Source organism: Petromyzon marinus, chromosome 5 (assembly GCF_048934315.1).
Source record: "Petromyzon marinus isolate PM22_M1 ecotype Great Lakes invasive population chromosome 5, UKy_Petmar_22M1.pri1.0, whole genome shotgun sequence".
NCBI classification, from domain to species: domain Eukaryota; kingdom Metazoa; phylum Chordata; class Hyperoartia; order Petromyzontiformes; family Petromyzontidae; genus Petromyzon; species Petromyzon marinus.
The window spans coordinates 14,947,507-14,967,906 of NC_133671.1; the positions used below are offsets into that span (position 1 = coordinate 14,947,507).

General features: G+C 42.5%; 1 protein-coding gene across 4 annotated transcripts in view; it reads right to left on the reverse strand.

Moving 5' to 3' along the window:
• Positions 1-717: 717 nt before the first annotated feature.
• LOC116939112 (protein phosphatase Slingshot homolog 2-like) overlaps positions 718-20,400 on the reverse strand; it is a 59,278-nt gene continuing 39,595 nt past the window's right edge. For 3 of the 4 annotated variants that reach the window (XM_032947072.2, XM_032947070.2, XM_032947073.2), the window contains 15 exons: positions 17,779-17,843; positions 15,478-15,599; positions 14,846-14,914; positions 14,462-14,527; positions 14,046-14,240; positions 13,596-13,689; positions 12,741-12,869; positions 11,807-11,853; positions 11,208-11,354; positions 10,572-10,772; positions 6,638-6,740; positions 5,873-6,032; positions 4,810-5,307; positions 3,602-3,855; positions 718-3,331 (listed from right to left, as the gene is read on the reverse strand). In XM_032947072.2, coding sequence (XP_032802963.1) covers positions 1,049-3,331; positions 3,602-3,855; positions 4,810-5,307; positions 5,873-6,032; positions 6,638-6,740; positions 10,572-10,772; positions 11,208-11,354; positions 11,807-11,853; positions 12,741-12,869; positions 13,596-13,689; positions 14,046-14,240; positions 14,462-14,527; positions 14,846-14,914; positions 15,478-15,599; positions 17,779-17,843 — 4,433 coding nt within the window. In that variant the 3' untranslated portion in view covers positions 718-1,048. Of the gene's footprint in view, positions 3,332-3,601; positions 3,856-4,809; positions 5,308-5,872; positions 6,033-6,637; positions 6,741-10,571; positions 10,773-11,207; positions 11,355-11,806; positions 11,854-12,740; positions 12,870-13,595; positions 13,690-14,045; positions 14,241-14,461; positions 14,528-14,845; positions 14,915-15,477; positions 15,600-17,778; positions 17,844-18,636; positions 19,252-20,400 lie in introns of those variants that run through there. The other variant, XM_032947074.2, reaches the window with a different exon arrangement.

The window sequence follows — 20,400 nt, forward strand, 5'->3', positions numbered from 1 at the left end:
TATAATTATATAACAAAAACCTTTACAAGAGATTACATTTTTGGTAGCAATCGCTGAATGGTGTGTATATATAAAAAAATAACTGCTACAATATTAAATTACAATTTGCGTGCAAGTACTTTTGGGACTTACGCAGCGAATGGCAATTTTTAAGGTGATAGGTTCTCATGTGTGGGTTAAATGACAACAAGAAAAGCACCTCCACATGGCCTTCCCCTCCTCTGGTTACCGAGTATACCGATAAGCATAATTATCAATAATTATATCAATGAGAATAATTATCATATAAACTAGAAATGGTATAGCACCCCAACAGCGACATCACCTTCATTGTTTTAGGCTGGGTTCAAACTGACTGTGCAAAACTAAAAAAGAACAAATCAACAAATGATCCACTGAGATTTGTTATATAACATCCACACTAATGGCCAGGAGAACTCACCCAATGTGTGCAAAAGGCAAACGTTCCCTTGACATATATACACACACGTACACCCATATACACAGAATTTTATATAAAATGCACATTTACTTATAAATGTTTCAGCAGATAAATCAGCCAGTGCCTCAACGCAAAAAAATACGTTGCGAGTCCACAGGAAAATTTCCACAGGATTTCACCAAATCACCATTAAAATTCACACCGCCGATAAGCTCTCAATAAATTACAAAGTAACACACTCCCTGAATCAGAATTATATATTTAAAACAGTTTGTTTCCCTCTTCAAACTGAACTCTTGTTGTACACACACTAGGGAATGAGCAACAGTACCACACATCCCAATAATGTTGCAAGTGCAGCTTTTCAAGGTTAGGTCTTCCAGTCTTGGCTCACATATGCAAGCAGGTTGCATACAGACACTAAGCTGATACTTATATGAAGCCAAAATCTCTGTTTATCACCAAGCGTGTGTGTACACGTAAATTAGCTCTAGATTCATATTCAAGCATCAGGGCAGCCTTGCCAACATAGAAGATGGCTTCGTGAGTATTTGATCGAGTGGACTTAATATCTTCAAGTTCCCTGGATGCTGTCCGCGGTTGGCATCATACAGTGTTGTAGAGAGGGTTAGTGGTGCGCTTTTTTTCACTTGTCTTTTTCAAGCGTCGCAACGGATGGGTCCTGCCATGCTGCTGTCTTTGCACAGAGGACCCCGCGTCTTGAGTTGCCGCAGTCACAATGCTCTGTGAACCGTGTGCATCATCTCCCGCTGAAGATTCAACCCTCTGAGTTTGCAACACAGGCAACTGTGACCGATTACCGTCATCGTGCGCCAGAATGTCAATTGGTTTGGTTGAGCAAATAATCACACTCGAACGTTCTCCCTGTGATGGTTCTCTTTGCCCAGACCTCTCTGTTGAAAGGACACGCTTCAGTTCCATTGGCTCCACGGGATCCAAGGAGGCCTCGTCATTCGTGTCTTCCTGGCAGAGTCCGAAAGAACCCAGCTTTGCCAGAGAGTGTGAACGTTTCATCCGAGAAGGGGTGGTCAAGCCAGCTTGACGGTTTTTCGACTCAATCTCTTTGGCTTGCTGCCGGACACGGCCACTGGACAGTGTATCATTAACACCGATCTGCAGGCTATCTATGCTGCTGCCAATGTACGGCGTGGGAGAGAAGAGCTGGAGGTTTGGCCGAGGTGTGCTACTGGATTTCTTATCGTGCACTAAAGTTTCGCTGGTGCCAAGTGGCTTCACGGAAATTCCGTGTTTATTTTCAACGTCCGTTTCGGTTACATTCCTGCACTCCGCCGCTTTTTCCGATTCAATTTTGCTGTCAATTTCAGTGTCCGTGTCCGTGCTGGTGTGTGTGACCCCGTGGACTATGAAAGCCGTCGGATGCTCACACGTGGGTGCATCCCTAACAGCGACAGACAAGGAGAGTAAGCAAAATGGGGTTGATCTGGGTGGAATTTCGATGTCCCTCCCTGTTCTCAAGTCGGCATTATGCTCGGCGAGATCTTCACCCAAGTTAGTAACATGCTCCTCACCCTGCCTCGCAAAGCCTGTGGAAGAAGCTGCCTCATCACCAACCGGAGCCGCTCTGACAGAACTCGACGGCGATGACAGCTTTTCATTGAGCTCTTTCGTGTGCTTTTTCACCAGGCCTTTTTCTTCAAGAAACACCAGTGACTCTTGATGGTAAAGCTTGGATGGCCTCCGTGACGGAAGTAATAAACTGGTACTGCCATCTGGGTTCTCTTCAAACACAACTTCCATACTGGCCTTATTGTCCGACTCACTGTCAACAGTGCTTGACTCATTGGAGCCTTTGCCATGTTTCATGGCAGGGTTGAAGACTGCAGGAGTATACTCAATGATTTCTATTGTCCTCTGAGGGGGTTGTGCGTCTGCCCTCTCGACAGCAGGTGGCGCCGCCACATCACTTGTATCATCGCAGTGCCGCGAGTCGACCACAACTTCTTCTGGAATGATCACTTCGCAATGTTCCACGTTGGACACAAGAGGGCTCACTTCGCTCAGCTTGGCATAGACAGGATCGTGACTTTTGAAGGGCTCTGCTCCTTTAAGTTTAGATGGGCAAACCTCTTGTGCTTTTTGCAGCATTACCACAGCAACATCTTCACTCTTAGTGGCATCCGGTTCCAGATCGGGGCTTTGCACATCGTCTTTATGTTGCTCATCTTCCCTCCAATCTTGCTTTCTTTGCACACTCCTCTGCGTCGTCGCGGCTTTAACCTCCACCTCACCACTTTGCTCTTCCCCCTTTCTGCTTTTCCACACTAAGTCGCGGCCAATCTTTCCGTCGTTTTGGGAATTCTTGCGACTGAGCGATGCTCCCACAATCGGGCTGCTGGCCGTGGGCTCGTGCTCCTTAAAGCGCTCCTCCAGCTCCTTGGTGGCACGGCGCACAGTCCCGTGCATCATGGTACGGTCGGTGTGCAAGCTGGACGACCTTCTCAGGTTCACCAAGGCACTGGAGGATTTGTCTCGGTCCCGTTCAGTGTGAGGCGCGTCCGACCTGGACTGAGTCGACCTCCCTTCGGCGATTTGAGAAATGTCACTCGCTCCTGTCGAGCATTGAGCAAATCCGAAGGACGTCGTGGAATCGTGACCTAATGACCCTTTACGGCAATGACCTAGAGATGGCACGGTGATGGGTCGCACCATTTCAGGAAGATTGGGAACTGCACCTTTGGGTACAGTGCCGTCCTCCCTAGGACAACTAGCTACGAGCATCGGGGAAGAGACTGCTACTTCAGCAGCACTGCCTTGACTCCATCCTGCCGAAGAGGACTCCATTCCAGTCACAATTTCTTTGACAGAAACTGGAGGAACTTCAGCCTGATTCAGTATCTTCACGAGTTCCTGAGCAACAATAGGCAAAAATAATATCGGTTATTATTTGGAAACATTATTCAAAGAACACAAACCAACGAGAACCGAAAGCAAATAAATAGCATAAAATAAATGGACATTAAGAAAAATGAAATAGTTTCTAACATATAAATAACACTCAAGCATCAATTGTGATTCAAAGCTATGAGCAAGTACATTTAATCAAAGCCTACAAATGTATCTAGGAGCAAATTACTATTAACAAAACCAAAGCCAAACAATGTTATGGTATTGTCTAACCTTGAGGTCACTGTTGTTGTTATTATTATTGTTGTTGTTATTGTTGTTGTTGCTGTTACTGCTGCTGTTGCTGGTATTGGGAGCAGCATCATCCTGGGTGTTGTGCACGTCCACCTCTTGACTATTGCGCTTGTCTGTGGAGGCGCTCGTTCCATCCGAGACGCTAAGCCGAGTTCCGGTGGAACGTATGGCAGGGCCCGGCTCCTCGCTTCGGGACATCAGTCTCTCCCGGCCTTTATTCTCCTGGGAGAGCTCTTCATTTATGACAAGAAAAAAAAGACCAGAGCAGCACAGTTTTCAACTTCAGCTTTACACCATAGTGGCCAATGTGTGTATTATAGCAGTATCCAATATCCAGGCTGGCGAAGTATAGAGCAAGTAACACCTAAACTTAAACTGTTTTTTTTATTGCACCAGGTAAGGCCCACTGAGCTATATAACTGTGTTTTATAAACAGCATGGCCACAAATGATAGTTCAACAAAGTGGCTTATCATGTGGAAATGTATAGCAGTCTACTATGCTAAACACTTGTTTCTAAATGTGGAGGGAAAACCCAGAGGACCTGGAGAAAAACCCAAACGACCACGGGCAGCACATGCAAACTCCAAATATACAGGCGTGAGGGTCGGGTTCAATACCACAATCTCCTGCCTACCAGGCAAGGTAGTTAACATCTCGCCACCGCGGCGCCCCTGCATTGTAGGTATAAAGCAAGGGGAATGGCCATATAAATATACTTCAATATAATATACAGGTATAAGCAATTGTCAATCCATTGCTGGATGAGGGCCTCCCAACTCCTTGCGGGTCAAATGGGATTTTTGGCCACATTTTACCATGCTGGTCATCGCAGGTTGAAGAAGGTGAGGAGTGCAGAACTATAATGGATTGTTTTCACTGCTCTCTACTGTCCACAATGCCATACATTTTGCACATGGTGGTCACCGATCAAAGCAATATCCACCAGGCTGCATTCCGCTTAGCTTCTGAGATGATAAGGCCTTGCGTATTTCGGGATATTTTGTGATCGCCTCTATTACTATGACGGCCACTATAAGGTCTGTTGTATTAATTAAAAGTGCACGCTGTGAACAATTGTCAAGTATTCAATGTGATTACATAAATGTGGCATATTACTGCTTCAACTTCACGTATTGTTAACGCTTAAAATTTGAAAATGATCATAATTGTAGCGAAAAAAGTTACCTTTGAATTTCTCCATGGCGCTGAAGAAGTCTATCTTGTCCTCGGTGCTTGTCGTTAAGCACGCCTGCGGAGGCGATTCTGGCAAGGGGACCGCCGCATGTCCAGCGGCGGACGTTGACGCCGCAGGGCCAGGCTGCTTTTGTGCGGCGGAAGACACCACCTCCTCGGCGCCTCTTCCACTGCCTCTCTGAGGCACCGCCGCCGCCACGGTCAAGCCTTCGTGATGGCTCGTCGAGGTCACCTCTGCGTCAACAGTCGTGGCATGATCCCCCGTTTCATTTGTGAACTCTGTAGGGCCGCCACCAATGGGCGGGGGCGACGGTTCAGGCTGGGAATGCTGATGGCCAGCGACGGCATCCTCTTGCTCCTCGTCGGGGCTCTTAGGCCACACAGCAAGGCCGCCCCCCGTGGGCCACGCCATGGCGGCGGCTGCTGCACAGCTGGAGGTGCTCGACAAGCAGAACAATTGGGGCTCGTCCAGGCACGAGCGGTTGTTACCTGGACACGCAAAAAAAAAACGAAACGTGACGACCAAATTGCAATACGCATGTTCAGTGCATATCAGCAGCAGTTGACTTTCGTTTTGACTTGCAATATTAATTTAAATGACTGCATTTGACAATGTGTGTGTTGTACGCGTACATGTGTGCGTGTCGTTCTACAGTGTAAAAACGCAATTCAATGTTTTGCTACATATGCAAAGTAAGAAAGTGCACACTCTGATACGCGACTTCATATTAATTTTCACAATGCCTGTGTGATTTCACGATTAGTATCAAAAAATAGGCCGGCAATAGTTGAGTTGTACTACTGTTTGAATGAGGCACCTTCAATCTTGTTTAATAACCACACAATCAGGCTGCTTTTTTTGTGTTTAGTTTGTGCCCCCCCCCCCACCGCACCTCCGATTAGCACGGTTGGCTACGTACGGTGCGAAATAAGTTCAAAGTACACACAGACATTGCACATCTGCTTATGCAAACATTTTAAAACGATGGGGAAGAAAAAAAAAATCCCCTATGCAAAGCCGAGTTGCTGACAATGCAATGGTAAAAACCCTCACCATCTCCTGCTCGGGTGATGCCAGTCATTCCCGTGTCCCCCAGCTCAAACGGGTAGAACGTGCTCTCCTTTGTGAACGAGCGCGAGCGTGTGGTTTGCACCTCGTGCGATGGGGACAGCTCCTCTGGGCAACGGTGTCCGAGAGCGCCCGTTCCCCCAGCCTGCAAAGCGACGGCGACGTTCGATCGCATCAACAAATTGATTTTGACAAATACGCAAGTGATACCGCACACAAACGCAGCATTGCAATAAAACTTCACTTATTCACGCGAAGCCGCGTAGAAAAGTAATTTGCTGCTGCCACTGTAAATGTAAGGGTAATTCTCTATAAATGATTCCCCTAAAAAGGTTTAAGTGCTAGGGCATATAAATAAGCTTCCATTCTTATGTGCAAGATACTTGCATTGAATTGTGCGTGAGAATCGATGGCTTAGGATACGTGTACATTGCATTAAAAAAAAAACTGTTCGCACGTACAGAAAATAACATGGATTCATTTGACATGAGACAATATAAACTACCTTGAAATGCAGAATGAATAATTTAACGTGTTATAAATTTGAAATGAGTTAATATTAAAAGCTAATAAAATATTAACGTAAAAATATATTGTTAAAAAGGCACACAGTAAAAAAAAAACAGCACTTGCTTGCTGAGAACTAAAGCAAAATCACACAGGTTGTAATCGGACAAATTGCCCCTCGTAAAACGCGTCTGTGTAGGCGAGGTCTGCGGACAAATGGGAGGAGAGCCGTGGTCTACGTACCATGTGGTGCTTGGATCCTTGTAACCCGCCAGCAGGCTTCATGAGACGCTCACTCAAGTTGCTATCCGAGTGCGAGCGCCAGAGCTTATTGTGTCTTTGCTTACTGCAAAGTAAAACAACATGAAAACTCAACACCGCATCCGCACGTCATCTCTTCGGAGCTTATAATTGCACGCTCAATTAATGTGTGCATGTTGAACTGCTTTCACACTGTACATAGTCAACTGTGATAATTGGAGGTGCGGGGGAAGGGCAACAAACTGAACACAAAAAGGTCTAAAGAAATTAGTTTTCAATTTAGATTTAAAAGTGCATAGCTCCAGTGTATTTCTAATATCGGAAGAGCATTCTTAAATGGTTAGCCAAAAGCCACTGCGAGGATGACCAGAGTTTGCAGGATAGTTACCGAATGCGTATAAATGCAGCCTTTAGATTTGTTATAAGACATTTTTCCTGTAAATGTACCAAATTTGTTTTATGGCATAGTAAAAATGTTTTTCTACATTCTGTTTAATAAGAATTTATTTCCCCGAAAACATGGGTGTCCACAGATTTTGCTGAACACGTGTTCGCATGGTACAAATGTCACTCAACAACCGCAAAGCTCATATGACCGAGAATATCGTGAAAAATCCTAATGCTATAACAAAGCAACAAAAAAGACGATGGCAACTCAGCCCAACGAGACATCGTTAATTGTTTTAAAGGTTTTCCCACCCTATCCGACATGCGTGCACGCACAAACGCACGTACAGACGCGTACGCATGGCGCAATAACTCACACCCAGACGCTCGTGTTCTAACACACGTGCTAATCTTGCTGGTATGCAGCATGGCTTCTCCTTTCTAAACACTAATGTACCCCCCCCCCCCACCATTGCCAGTCTTTCCCAAAAGATCCACAGATCTCGGTAATGGTATTGCTTCGCTGTCTGAAATAATCCATCATCATCGCTGGATAAGTTATGCAATGTGAAGTGTACGTGGATAGACAGGCAGATTGGCACATTTCCTAAGTGTAGCTATAAGTAGTCTCATGGTTGCCTTAAAATTTGTAATTTAATCAAGTGTTGGAAGGGTAAAATAAATGGCAGGCGCAGCAACAAATTGTTGCTCGTGGCGTTTCGAGGAACGTGTTCCAATTAAAACAGCATTTCAACAACAATAACAAACAAGCCAGCAGGCACACGCAGAGTGTTACTTAATACCAACGGAACAAGAACACCAACCTAAATACACTCAGTTGAACAAAGATGAAACCAGAGTTACATCTCTTTATCTAGTCTGTCCGAATTTGTTGCTTAATTAATTCACAGCTTTTTTGTCAAGCCCACTGGTCGCTAAAAGCCATTCCCATAATCTCGGGTCACGGGGGTTGTTTTGACCATACTTTACCGCATTGATGAAGAGATGTGGGGGTAGCCAGCACCAGTTCTGATGTCACTCACAGTTGAACGTTAGCCGTGGCCAGAAATAAGCCAGGTTACCAGGTTCAGTGCGGTGCATTAACCACTGCACAAACACTCCCCGCTATTCTAAGGGATTAAATGTATTTTTATTCTCTAACCACAGAAATGTAATTTAATTCATTATTTAAGAAGGAATTTGAGTGTATAATTAAGTCCTGTCAGCCACTATATCTCTGAGAAAATCAAGGAGGTAATGTTATACCCAGTATGGCAAGTGTAAACATCATCATATGACACCAATGGAAAAAGAGAATATGTCCCCAAGACTAATGTGTAAGACAAACGTTCCTGGAATAAAAGCTCAAATTAAGACTGCACAACAGTCGAGTAATATTATTTGTACTTAAATTATATAGTTGAGAAACCAAAACAAGGAAAAGCTGTATACCAGAATCCATTTACAGTATACAACTAGTGTTTTTCATGTTTAGATCATAATGGGCAACAATCCATTACGATCGCAAATCATGTCCACAGCATGATGACATGGCAATGGGCAAGAGATGCTCTTAGCACGAATGTGTATATTAAATGACTGTTTACATATCTGCCATTGTTTATCCACTGCTGGATGATGAAGACCTCCCTACATCGTACGTGAGATAATCTCAATGCTCCATCTCCTCGACAGTTATCCTCTCGGGCAGATCCCTCCACTGGCTGTCGTTATACGTCACCAGCCTTGTCCATTGGCCATGAAAGCCTTTGAGGTGTGCGTTCCTTCCAACACCCAATTACTTTTCTCAACAGTCATTATAACAAAAATATATATAAAACGATATATTTTTATTATTTTATTGTTTCCCTTCAACGTGACTTCACCGAAAGAACCAAGAATATGAATCACTGCAGTCACGAAAGCTTTAAATCAAAAGTCATTATAACGTTTCTGATTTGCGTTTGTTCTTTGTTCCACATTATTGCTCTGTCTCTCACGCAATTCGCAGCATCATTCTCTCCGTGCTCCTTTGTGTAACTTTTCAGATTTAAGTTCCATTTCGTTTATGATACGTATCATAGCTAGCAGTATTCCATACTTACAAATTGTTCTTCCTAAAGAATTCCAGTATGCTCCCTTTTCATGACCATATAATATCCTTCAAAAGTACTTCAACGTGCCCTCATTCGCCTCTTTAGTTCATCACTATTATCCCGTTCCACCTTCACACATTCATGCAGATATTCCCACTCCGTTGGAGCTTCAAGTTGCGTGCACCCTTCTGTTCCGAAAATGTATTTTGCGTGTATTTATCTTGACTGCCACTTTGTATACTAATTTGTTAAGATATTTAAACATGCCTGTAATTTAGTACTATTTGGTTGTTATAATGACTATGTCAGAGAATCCAAAATGATAACACCCTTTCACCATTTGATTCAAGGTTGGTAGCCTCATTTGTATGCTTTCAATTCTCCAAAACAGTTTTTGGAAAAATGCTTCGAGACTCTCTAAGAATAGCCTTGGTGAAAGAGTATACCCTTGCCTGACCCTTCTTCTGATTTGTAGTTTGTTGTTTTATATAAGACCGTCGTGGATTTATAGTTTGATAATCTATATAAATTGTTTTTAACCTTCATTTGCGAGAGCTTAAATGAATAAAGAATTTTACTTTTTTTGTGCGATGTTATGATTCATTAAAATATAAATTTGACAAGTCAACATCATTGGTGTCGATGTTTATTTTTAAAACACCATGGATAAATACTAATATTTACTAAATATTTGTCCAATTTTGAATATCACATTAAGGTCACATATGCACCTGAAAGTTCATTATTTCATAACCAATGCTCAGCCATAAGAGTAAACACTAAACCAAAATATAGACTGCCATGCCTGACTAAAAATACACACTCACATGACTGTTTCTATGGCGTACTCTTTTTTGAAGCAGATGAAATGTGGGCACATGACAAGCCTTGAATACTTAACACTGAATATCATATTGTGGTTGCTGAAAACTCGCATGCTAATACGATCTTGGAAGGTGGAACAATCAGCAATGAACTTAATAGTTGTATCCTTTTGGTACACACCAACATCTACTTTTCAAATCTGGCGTCACAACTTGACACACGTCACAGACACTCAAGTACCATTTCTAATTCAATAACTTGGTAGTGAATTGCTAGTAAAATGCAATACATATACTTTGATATTCTGAAATACCTATGGTCCGTTCACATTATCAGACTTGAACAAAACCGGGTCTGTACTCGTAAATGCCAATTCACTTTGCATAGATGTGAATCTTAACCGCATCTTCATTACAGGATGTATATTTAGACCGATACGATTCGCGGCAATGGTTCTTTTTAGCACGTGAGTTTTTTGCAGCCCCTGACCATGCCCCTGACAATCCAATCGTGGTCTTCATGGTGAGGCCACTTGGAGAGGGAACACTCTCAGTGTGGGGCCCTAACCTGGAGGATCACACTCACGCAGCAATGGTTCTGCTACCCACCTGGCATCAAGGATGCCCTGGTACTCCTCCAGTTGTCGCATGAAGCTCGCGTTGGGCTTTGCAACATTGCGCTTCTCTTTGACAAAGTTGAACGCCTTGTCCAGACTCCAGCCGTACTCCTTCATGGCATAGGCGATGACAGTGGAAGCAGAGCGGCTCACTCCCATCTTGCAGTGCACAAGGCACTTTGAGCCGCTTTTTCTGTTTATGCAGAAAAATGTAGACACACGCACACACATACAGATATATATGACCTGACACCAGGAATCATGGTCATGATCGTAATAAGAGTGAGTAAAAGCAAGAGATTTCTCTCCACACACAACATTTATGGTGTGAGCAAAGACATAAGGCAGTGCAAAGGGATTATAAAAAGGATTTGTATCATTTAACTGCTACCCCCTTGTTAAATATCTTTTTTATGGGTTAATGATTACAACCCATGTAATGTATTAAATATCCGTCAAAATAGTGTTTGTATACCAAGTTATATCAGTGAACATTTGCCAACTACATTCACATATAAACAGCAGATTAGATTTACACATACAAGATTCCTGCCTATTCGTGATGTGTACACATTTGGCAAAAAAACAGAATCGTTCTTCACAACAACATGCATGCTAGACAACTCACTTGGCCTTTGAAATGAACTTGTAAGTGTCGTTCCAGTAAGCCAAAAGGTCGGTAGCCTCTTCATCGTACACTCGGATATTGTGATACACGAAGAGACCGGGGAAGAAATTGTCAATCTCCCGAGTAACGTTCAGGATGTATCCCACCCTGTAACAACAAGAATGCACTCATTTTGGATCGCAATCAAGAAACCATTAAACGAACAATTTTACTCAATGTAGTAACTACGTCAACAAACACACCAAAAATGGGCCACACGCAACATGTAATGTCTCGATTTAAAGCTTTCGTGACTGCAGGGATTCATATTCTTGGTTCTTTCGGTAAACTCACCACGTAGAAGGGAAACAATAAAATAATAAAAATATAAAACAATAAAATTCTCACGACGTTTCGATTGCTTGTGTTGCAGTCGAAACGTCGTGAGAATTTTATTGTTTTATATTTTTATTATTTTATTGTTTCCCTTCTACGTGGTGACTTTACCGAAGGAACCAAGAATATGTAATGTCTCATTCAATTTAGAACACAATGAAAGCATTAACATTTAGTGCTGGTGGAAAATGGACAACTTAAAAAAAAAACTGAGCAGAGCTTACCCTCTGCTTTGCAGCTCTTCCAAATTGGATGCATTCCACTCTGAGCCCTGCAAGAAACAGCACAAACCAATCAATATCATTATGCTTCAGTGCACAAGATTCCTGGCATCCAAATGCTACGTGTGGCGACTGTTGTTTTACCATCCCCGAACCAACAGTTTTTTCTTCGTTTCGTGTGTAAGAATCTAAAATGTTAAACCAGCCCCCCAAGTGTATTAGCAGTGTCTGAGCCTAAGATCTTGAGCTACACATTTAACGTTGCTGTTGTGTGTTGTTGTATTTGACAGATGTGTAGAGTCAGTTAAACTGAACATGTGCCGAGAAAAGAGTCAAATTTTACAAAGATTCATCAAGTTTATTCATTAGCAAGGCAGTGAAACATTTTATTTGTATACAGTTGAACAGACGAAACGAATCATTTTAAGACAATGATATTTGTGATCATTTTGGCATTATAGTATATATTCAATTGAACATACTTTTAAGCCCTTTGTCAATCCACTGCTGATTTAAGGGATGCCACAACATGTCCATTCTCTCAATAGCCAACTAGGAAACGTGTTGAACTGGACAAATTTTAATACTTATGAAAAAATGTTGACACTGCAATAACGCAGTGGTTATTGCAAACTGCACTTTGAACCCGATGACCTGAGTTTGATTCCCGGCCATGGCTAACACGAGTAACGAAAGACATCCAAACTGGACAGGGATCGCCCCCCACCCTCCCCCATCTTATCAATCTGCACTAACCAGCATGGTGAAGTGTGGATATGAATTTTAGTATTTCTTAAACACTGAGATGCATTTTAACACCACAAGTAAATAATCAGGTATGGGTTTATAACTGCTATTATGACTGACATGCACTTGATGAGCGAGGGAGAGATCGTTTTACATAAGGCCCACTCACACGTCAGAACACAAGGCATACCAGATAGACGTGGTCAAAGATTTCCGATGCACCGTCCATTTGTCCCAGAATCACAATCATCTCATTGTCAATGAATTCACGGTATTCCTTCAGGTTGCAATTCATCAGCATCTCCAACTCTGTGCGGATCTGGAATATGAAATTTAAAGAAAAAAAAGATGAAAAGATGGTTACCTTTAACATTAAAAAAAGATTTCATCAGGCTCTACAAAAGTGTACTGTTAATTCATTTTGAAACACAAATAAAAGACCACTACATGTTGTGCCTTTTGCATGGCAAAGCTACTGATCACCTTCATTCCACCATTAATAAAGAAAACTGGCATCTCAATATCCCAATATGTCAATATGTTAAAAGCTTAAATGAATTGTAAGTAATGGATTCTGATTAAGTATATGCATGAGGATTTATTCAAGCCAATGCAGATAAAAAGCTAAAACATAGTAGTATACATACATACAATAATATGAACCTTATGGCGGGACCCCGGGGTCCCATAAGCCCCCGGCTCTAGCATGAACTGCGTTGCGACGTCATTTTGTGTCTGTTGAAGGCGAACGATACGGCAATCTATTCCTCTCGACGAGCTCTACACGATGCGCCAATCGAAGTTTCAAAGTTTTGTTTCTTCTGCGCATTTGTCCTCGCCGCTGCGCTTGGACGACGACAACAACAACGACAACAGAATGACCTGCGCCAAGTGGGTCGCGGCGTTTATGTGCGCCGTGGGACGGAGTATGCCAAAAATAAATTCCGATTTATCCTTCCGTTCATTCGGGACCCCGGGGGTACCGCCATAAGGTTCACATGAAGTTTTAAAGCTTGGAACTGAGCTCGGAAATAACTCTACTCGCCTCCTTGGACGTAATGTTCTCCAGATCTTTCTGCATCATTATTTCTCTCAGCTTCGTTCGGAGCAGCTTCTCTGTTCTTTCCCGCTCTGTGGGCCTGTGACACCATAAACATTACATTGTGGGGCTTTGCAAGTCTACGTTCACTCACATATGGACACCATCAGCCTCATCGGCAACCACAAAAGTTAATAATTTACAATGCGACATATGCGAATCTAGAAATCTGGCTAGTCCTTTTGCTCGAGATATTGCTTGAACGTCTTGTTCAGATTATATCAATGAGATTCTAACTTTAAGACCAAAAGTGCAATTCTACACTGGTCAACATAGGATAAGTGCCACAACATTCCTCCCTTGCACAGAATCAAAGTATCAGTTGCTCTGAAGTACATTTCTCATTGGTGTGATAGTCATCTAAAGATTAACTGTGTGCATACTGTCTGAACTTACTGGTCAGTGAAAAGTACAGGAGAATCGGAGCGCATGGACTGCAGATCATGCATGGCGTTCCATTCATACACGCAGCTCTGCTCAGAGTTGATTCGACTTTCATAATAACCAACCCATGTAAGGAACAGGCTCCCAGGGTAATAGTTATTTATCCGTGCCATCTCACATGTCTTGTGCAGACACTGGAGTGCGGACCTAAAAGACGTACACAACACAGAATGTTATTTTATTTTAGTATCGTCGAAAATCACATCAGTGCAGTCGACTTACTGAAATAATGGACAATTCTTAGAACGCTATCATGATCACAAACCTGGCTAAAAAGTACACAAATAAAATCTATACTCGTGCAATTTATATGAATTAGACTTACTTTTAAAACCAATAAATAACATAACAATAAAATACTAACTTACCACATGGCTTGCACGGAGACAGGCTTGAATATATGTGTCCGATTCACTGTTGTTACACTGAAGCCACTGCAGAACAGAATAAGAAAACAAATATTACAAACCAACTACCATGATAAAAAGCAAGCTGTAACAAGATTCCCAGTCACTCCGCTGTTGTGAAAGGCCACAATGTGACATCACTTCCATCATGCAGCCCGTGAGCAGCACAACGTATACAGTTCTGCCAACCTGGAAGCGATCATTCACCTGTATATTTTATAACACTACAAAACATAACAGCAACAAGTTCTGGCCATGCGCAGTGCTTGAAGTAAAACAAGTGTCATTATCAACCAAACGATTATAAAATATAACTGCGCAGTTGTCAAAAAAGAGGAGACGTACCCATCGCCATCGAGGTGAATTTTTGTGTCACTCCATAGTGGTAAGACCAACCCAATCGTACACGTGTTGCTGGGTGAGAGAGAAAAAACAAACAAAAAATCAATAAACCTGTGATTGTTTTCATTCAGAACAATATTTCAAAACAATTGAGCCATTGCATCTCTTGTAAAGCAACAACAGCCATACCATTCTAGCATCTCATGCACCACATTGATAAAGAAAATTAATAGCCCTTTTTAAGCCGAAGTAAAAACATTTACTTCAGACATACTCATCTTTAAGCCAGAAAATAAGTATTTTTAAAAGATGAATTAGGTTCTAACAAGATGACACTATTGTGCTAATAGAAGGGGATAATTAAATCCGATTTAAAACTGTTTAATTTTAGAGTACTTGACAAGCTGAATAAGAAAAACATCGCATGATTTGTTTACTTGACATACAATTTTTAACAGCGAACACATTAAACTAATATCTGTCGCATTTTCCTCCCCAAGACTCTGCATCATGCCATTCCTCTCCATGGGCTTAGGATACACGTGACCCAACTTTTAACCGTTACAGGGACAGTCAGAAAGAATTCCAAACACACGCAGCAACATTGGCAAGGCTAGAGTTTTGGATGCTGGTACCTTTCGCGGCTAGGGAAATCCATGCCGAGCACAATGCTCTCCTCCGTGTCCTGTCTTCCGTTGGTATAAACCACCACCATGTAGCGCGTCCGTTGGGGATAGCCACTCTCCAGCCGCACTGCCTACAATGACAATGGGGTAGGCAAAGAGTGAGAACAACCTATGCAACCACAGTATGGGGAAATGTAGGGAAAGTGCTGTAACAGGAGCCCACTGCAATGGACACATTAACTGACAAAGTGACAGGGTTTTCTGGAAGGGCATTAATTCATGTTACCCACATAACATGGGCTTTATCTTGACATTGCTGCGGTAGACTCACCATGCTACCCAGTCTCCAGTGTGTCTTCACCAGTTAAGCATCTACACTTGGCATCATCGGCCAACCTTGTGTGCCTTTACTTTCAAACGTGTTGAATGCATGGGTGCACTGATTCACGCCGACGCCAAAAAAAAATTGTTATGATCACTTCAGCAAAAGGGGCGTAACAAAACAAACTTATCTGCAAGCTACGTCTCAAGTGATGGATGTCATTTCTTCCTCTATTTTGTTTCATGAAAAAATAAACAAGTCAAATACCTCGCCATGTTGTGCTTTTTTTTCTTCCTGTAACTAGCATGATTTCAAAACACACAGTGCTGTACGAGTGAAATATAACCTGGGTGATGTAGCTCATCGATGCTGGTGTTGAGATTTTGTTGAAAGATGTCTCCCCCCACCACAAAGCAGAATGCATTGCATCATACGGAGTGTGTGGTGATAAGGGATCCACAGGCTCCGGGCAGCAGCGTCACTAAGAATCTCTGTCTACGTGAGAATGCCAATGTACATTGCCCGAGTGCTTAACGCACAGCAACGTGTATGCTGGCGCTTATGCACCAAACCATTTATAAGCACTCTGACCAAGCACTAAGTACCGATTCATTTTCTATAATATAATTAGCTATCAATGTCTTCCGTGCTGACTGAATGTGCTATGCTTTGAACAATATCTACGTTCCAGATAGGGCAGTATTTATTCAAATCTGTGACTGTACGAGTGGCAATATAGTAGTTGGAATATATTTCAGCCGAGAGCCTCCTGAATAATAGTCTGGAGACTCACGAGGCTTTCCTGGGTAGACCAAGTATACTAATAATAATAATAAAAGCTCCTGTATATATAAAAAATAGAACTTCCAAAACTGAATTACTCATCATAGCAAAGGTTTACGATATTTCAAAACATGAAATGTGTGCGTTGTGCAATAAGTTAATCTGCCTTTGTAAAGAAAAAATGAGTCATCGTGTAAAGGTTAACCATAATAATCGTACACTGGTGTGGATTGGTAGGACAGTGGCATACAAACTGTGCTATGAGCCCAAAAACCTAAGTTTAATTCCTGGCCATAGCTAACATCAGTGGTGATGAGATATATGAACCGGCCTATAACCCTGCCCCCCCACACACCTCCACAACTATCTACTTTATCAACCGGCACTGAACCAGCGAGAGGTATGGTAAAAAAAACCCATGACTGGCTTGTTGTGGGCAGGCTTTTATACCGTACTAAGGACGTGTCCATGCGTGCGTCTTTACAAGGGGGTACAGGGAAATAAATTGGGCATATTATTATGTTACCTTCAAAACCAAGGCCTACTATGGCTCAAAATTAGAGGAACACACTGCAAAACTTTTAATAATTATTGGATGTGTTTTCTTATTTAAAGTAGAAAGGTTAGACAACCTGATGATAATTGACAAAAGGTAAACTTTGTCAATACAGTATTTATCATGCCTACAAGCATTAATAAAAGTGAGAATGCCACATTGTTATTCCCATATCCTGAGTGACTGATGTCACTTGAATGTGTGAAAAGCGTTTAATTAAAAATACATCAATAATAAACAGGAAAAACAATATGAGAGAAACACAATCCAGAAAACATATGTTCACAACAGCGGTGTAGCATTTCACACTGTAGTAAGTGAGATAGTACATGCAGAACTGCATATTTAAAAAAAAAACAATAATACCCCGGTTTACGTGGTGGACGCTTTCCTGAACGATGCAGCGACGTATACCGAAACGACATAAATCAGAGTAATTTATAGGGTAGGAGGAGGCGACTGATACGAGAAAGGATGGATGGATGCTGTCAGCAACATAAGTGGTTTGCGGCGACGCAAATCGGGAAGGAGTATTAATAAAGTGACAACGTACTGTATTTGCGAAACGGCGTAAAATGGGGAGACGTAAATCGGGGTGTTACTGTACCGATTACATTCAGGTTAAAGCCGATGTGATCTGTGTTCTTACAAGTTTGATGTTATCCTCTGCCCGAAGGATGTTGAGCATGGCCTGCAGATGTTGCTGCAAATCACCTGAAAGAGAAAAGCAGGTTGAAAAGCCATTGACAACAAAACGTTTTTTTGTCTGGTCATCTTTGCTACACTGAGTAGGGCAGTGAAAACGGTGCACACTTAGATGACTAAACATAGAAACAAAACTGGGTATCTACAATCTAATAATCCTTTAACATGCTTCAGTTTCATTTATTAGGTATAACCATGTGAGCCATGCGGCTCTTGACTCGGGTGCAACCGCAACAAACACAAACATGAACAAGAAACATCTTAAAGTGACTACGCGCAACAGAAAAATCCAGGAAAAATCTGCAAAGTCTTCAGGAAAAAACACCGTATTTCAACGCAGTGTGCAAAAAATCCTAGTGGGATGCAAGTCAAACAATAACAACCATAATACAATTTAGATTTAAGTTATCAGGCTATGTACTTCAACAAACAAACATGGCTAAACCAAAACGTTTTCAAAATCACCAAAATAAAGCTATAAAAACAATGTAACAGTGATCATAGGAACTGCGATGCTAACACAAGCACCACGATTCGCCACTAAGTGTCGGTGACGTGACCATGGAGCTTTTGCCAGGCTAAGGTGCACATAATAAAACACATATATACACACAAACACACCTTACTAAGACCATATTTGTCATTTAAAAAATAATTCCTGACACGTGCTAAATCTGACGACTTGAAAATAATCAAACGTATTGAGAAAACGAATAACATTCTTTTAGTGAAAAACATCACCCATGAATTTTTAAACAAACAAAAAATGCAATAAGATAAAACAAACGTTCCAGAGCCTTACTTGAGATTTTTCGCCTTTTGGGAGTCCATTCCTGGGCAATCCACTCATGTGACTTTGCCACTAACATGCATACCTCCCCCATACATTCGCTGTACAAGACCATTGTTTACAGTAAACTATTCCAAGCAGCAGGAAAACTTGCTAAACATCGGTCGAACGAGTATAAATCGTCACTAAACTGAGGTTTTTTTCCCTTCATCATATCCAAAAAAATGCTGAAGACATTTTTTTTTAATTTTAACTGCAGCGACAACCTCGCCACCACCAGCACTCAATGCAAGCACCCCGATTAATAGCAAGCAATTTCTGCTGTCTGCGTGTGAATAAACGTAACGCTTGTCCAGAGTACTAAAATAATCACAATTAACAAACTACTCTTATAATCCACCGATTCAGCACGTGGCTTAAAGTATCATCTAATAGACCTACGAAGAGCTCTAACACAACGGGCATTCTCTTCACTACCACCCCCGCCTTCCTGTCCATCTCTTTTATACGAGCTCGGCAACACGTGATGTCACGATTCCATGAATGGGAGGAGTTGAACGCAAGTGCCGTTTCAGCCAGTAACAAAACACAAACAAACCAAGCTGCTGACCACCCCCCCCCCATACCCAGGCAGCCCACTCCGCAAGCCACCCCCCATGACCCTCTGCGCATCACGTGAAGACAGAGACGGCAACTATGAAGCACTCCCCTGTTTTGATGAAGGCTGGTGCCAGTCACACAACAACGATCTCCCCGTAAAGCCTGCAACAGACTGGTTGGGGCGAGTGCTGTGAGCGAGCTCCTACGAAGGCCGGCACGGCGCACCAAGGGGTGGTCAACGCCACGCCCGGCCGCCTTTGTCTCCCCAGTAGCGATGCTTACACACCACACCGTGTAATAATTTTGAGGCCAAGTCGGCCCAGAGGAAGCCAAGGGACCGTTCAGATAACCCTCATTGGTGTCGACCGTGAGTGGGACTCAAACCCAGGTTCGTAGCCACGCGCCCTCTAACCACTACGCCACCGCTCCCCACTCACACAAACTCACACAGAGCTCTCCGCTAATCAACTACGGAGGTGATACTATATGATCGGTAAGGTGTAATAAATGTAAAAAAACAAATTTGGATTTGGTCTAAAATGACAAATACCTATGCATATCGAACAATAACGTATTGTCATAACCGTTACACGTAGATCACTTCAGATGACCTCTGCAATGTTCGAGCACTCAAAGCAAGCCTCTCCTACGCCCCAGTGTATAGCGAACTGACCACATTGATTTTCAAAAAGAAAAACACTTTTTTGTAACACAGAGGAATGCCAACTTGGGAATTCAGAATCAGCTCCTCAATTAAGTTGGTTAATCAACTCCTAACACCCTCATGTAAATCTGGGTAATCTTGGGGACATCACATTCTGGCTAAAAGGCCTGTCTGAGCATTCTGGCAAACACGGAGACACAATGGCCATTGGAAATGGATTAATTGGCTGAAGGGTGGAAAAGTAGCTCATGAATTAGCGCACTGCACTACAAGCCCGACCACGGAAGTTCAATTCCCCTGCAACGGCTAAGAGCAGTGGCGTGGGGATATCTGAACTGGCCTGGGTGCCTCCTCCACCAACTTGCACAGATGAAATGTGAAGTAGGATCAGAAACAACCCTAATACATGGGGGGGGGAGGGCGCTTCCATATAGCCACTATGTTGGCAAAGGACTCAACATATCTGAGAGATACGTTAATCAGGAATTAATGATTAAGTTGTTACAGCTTGA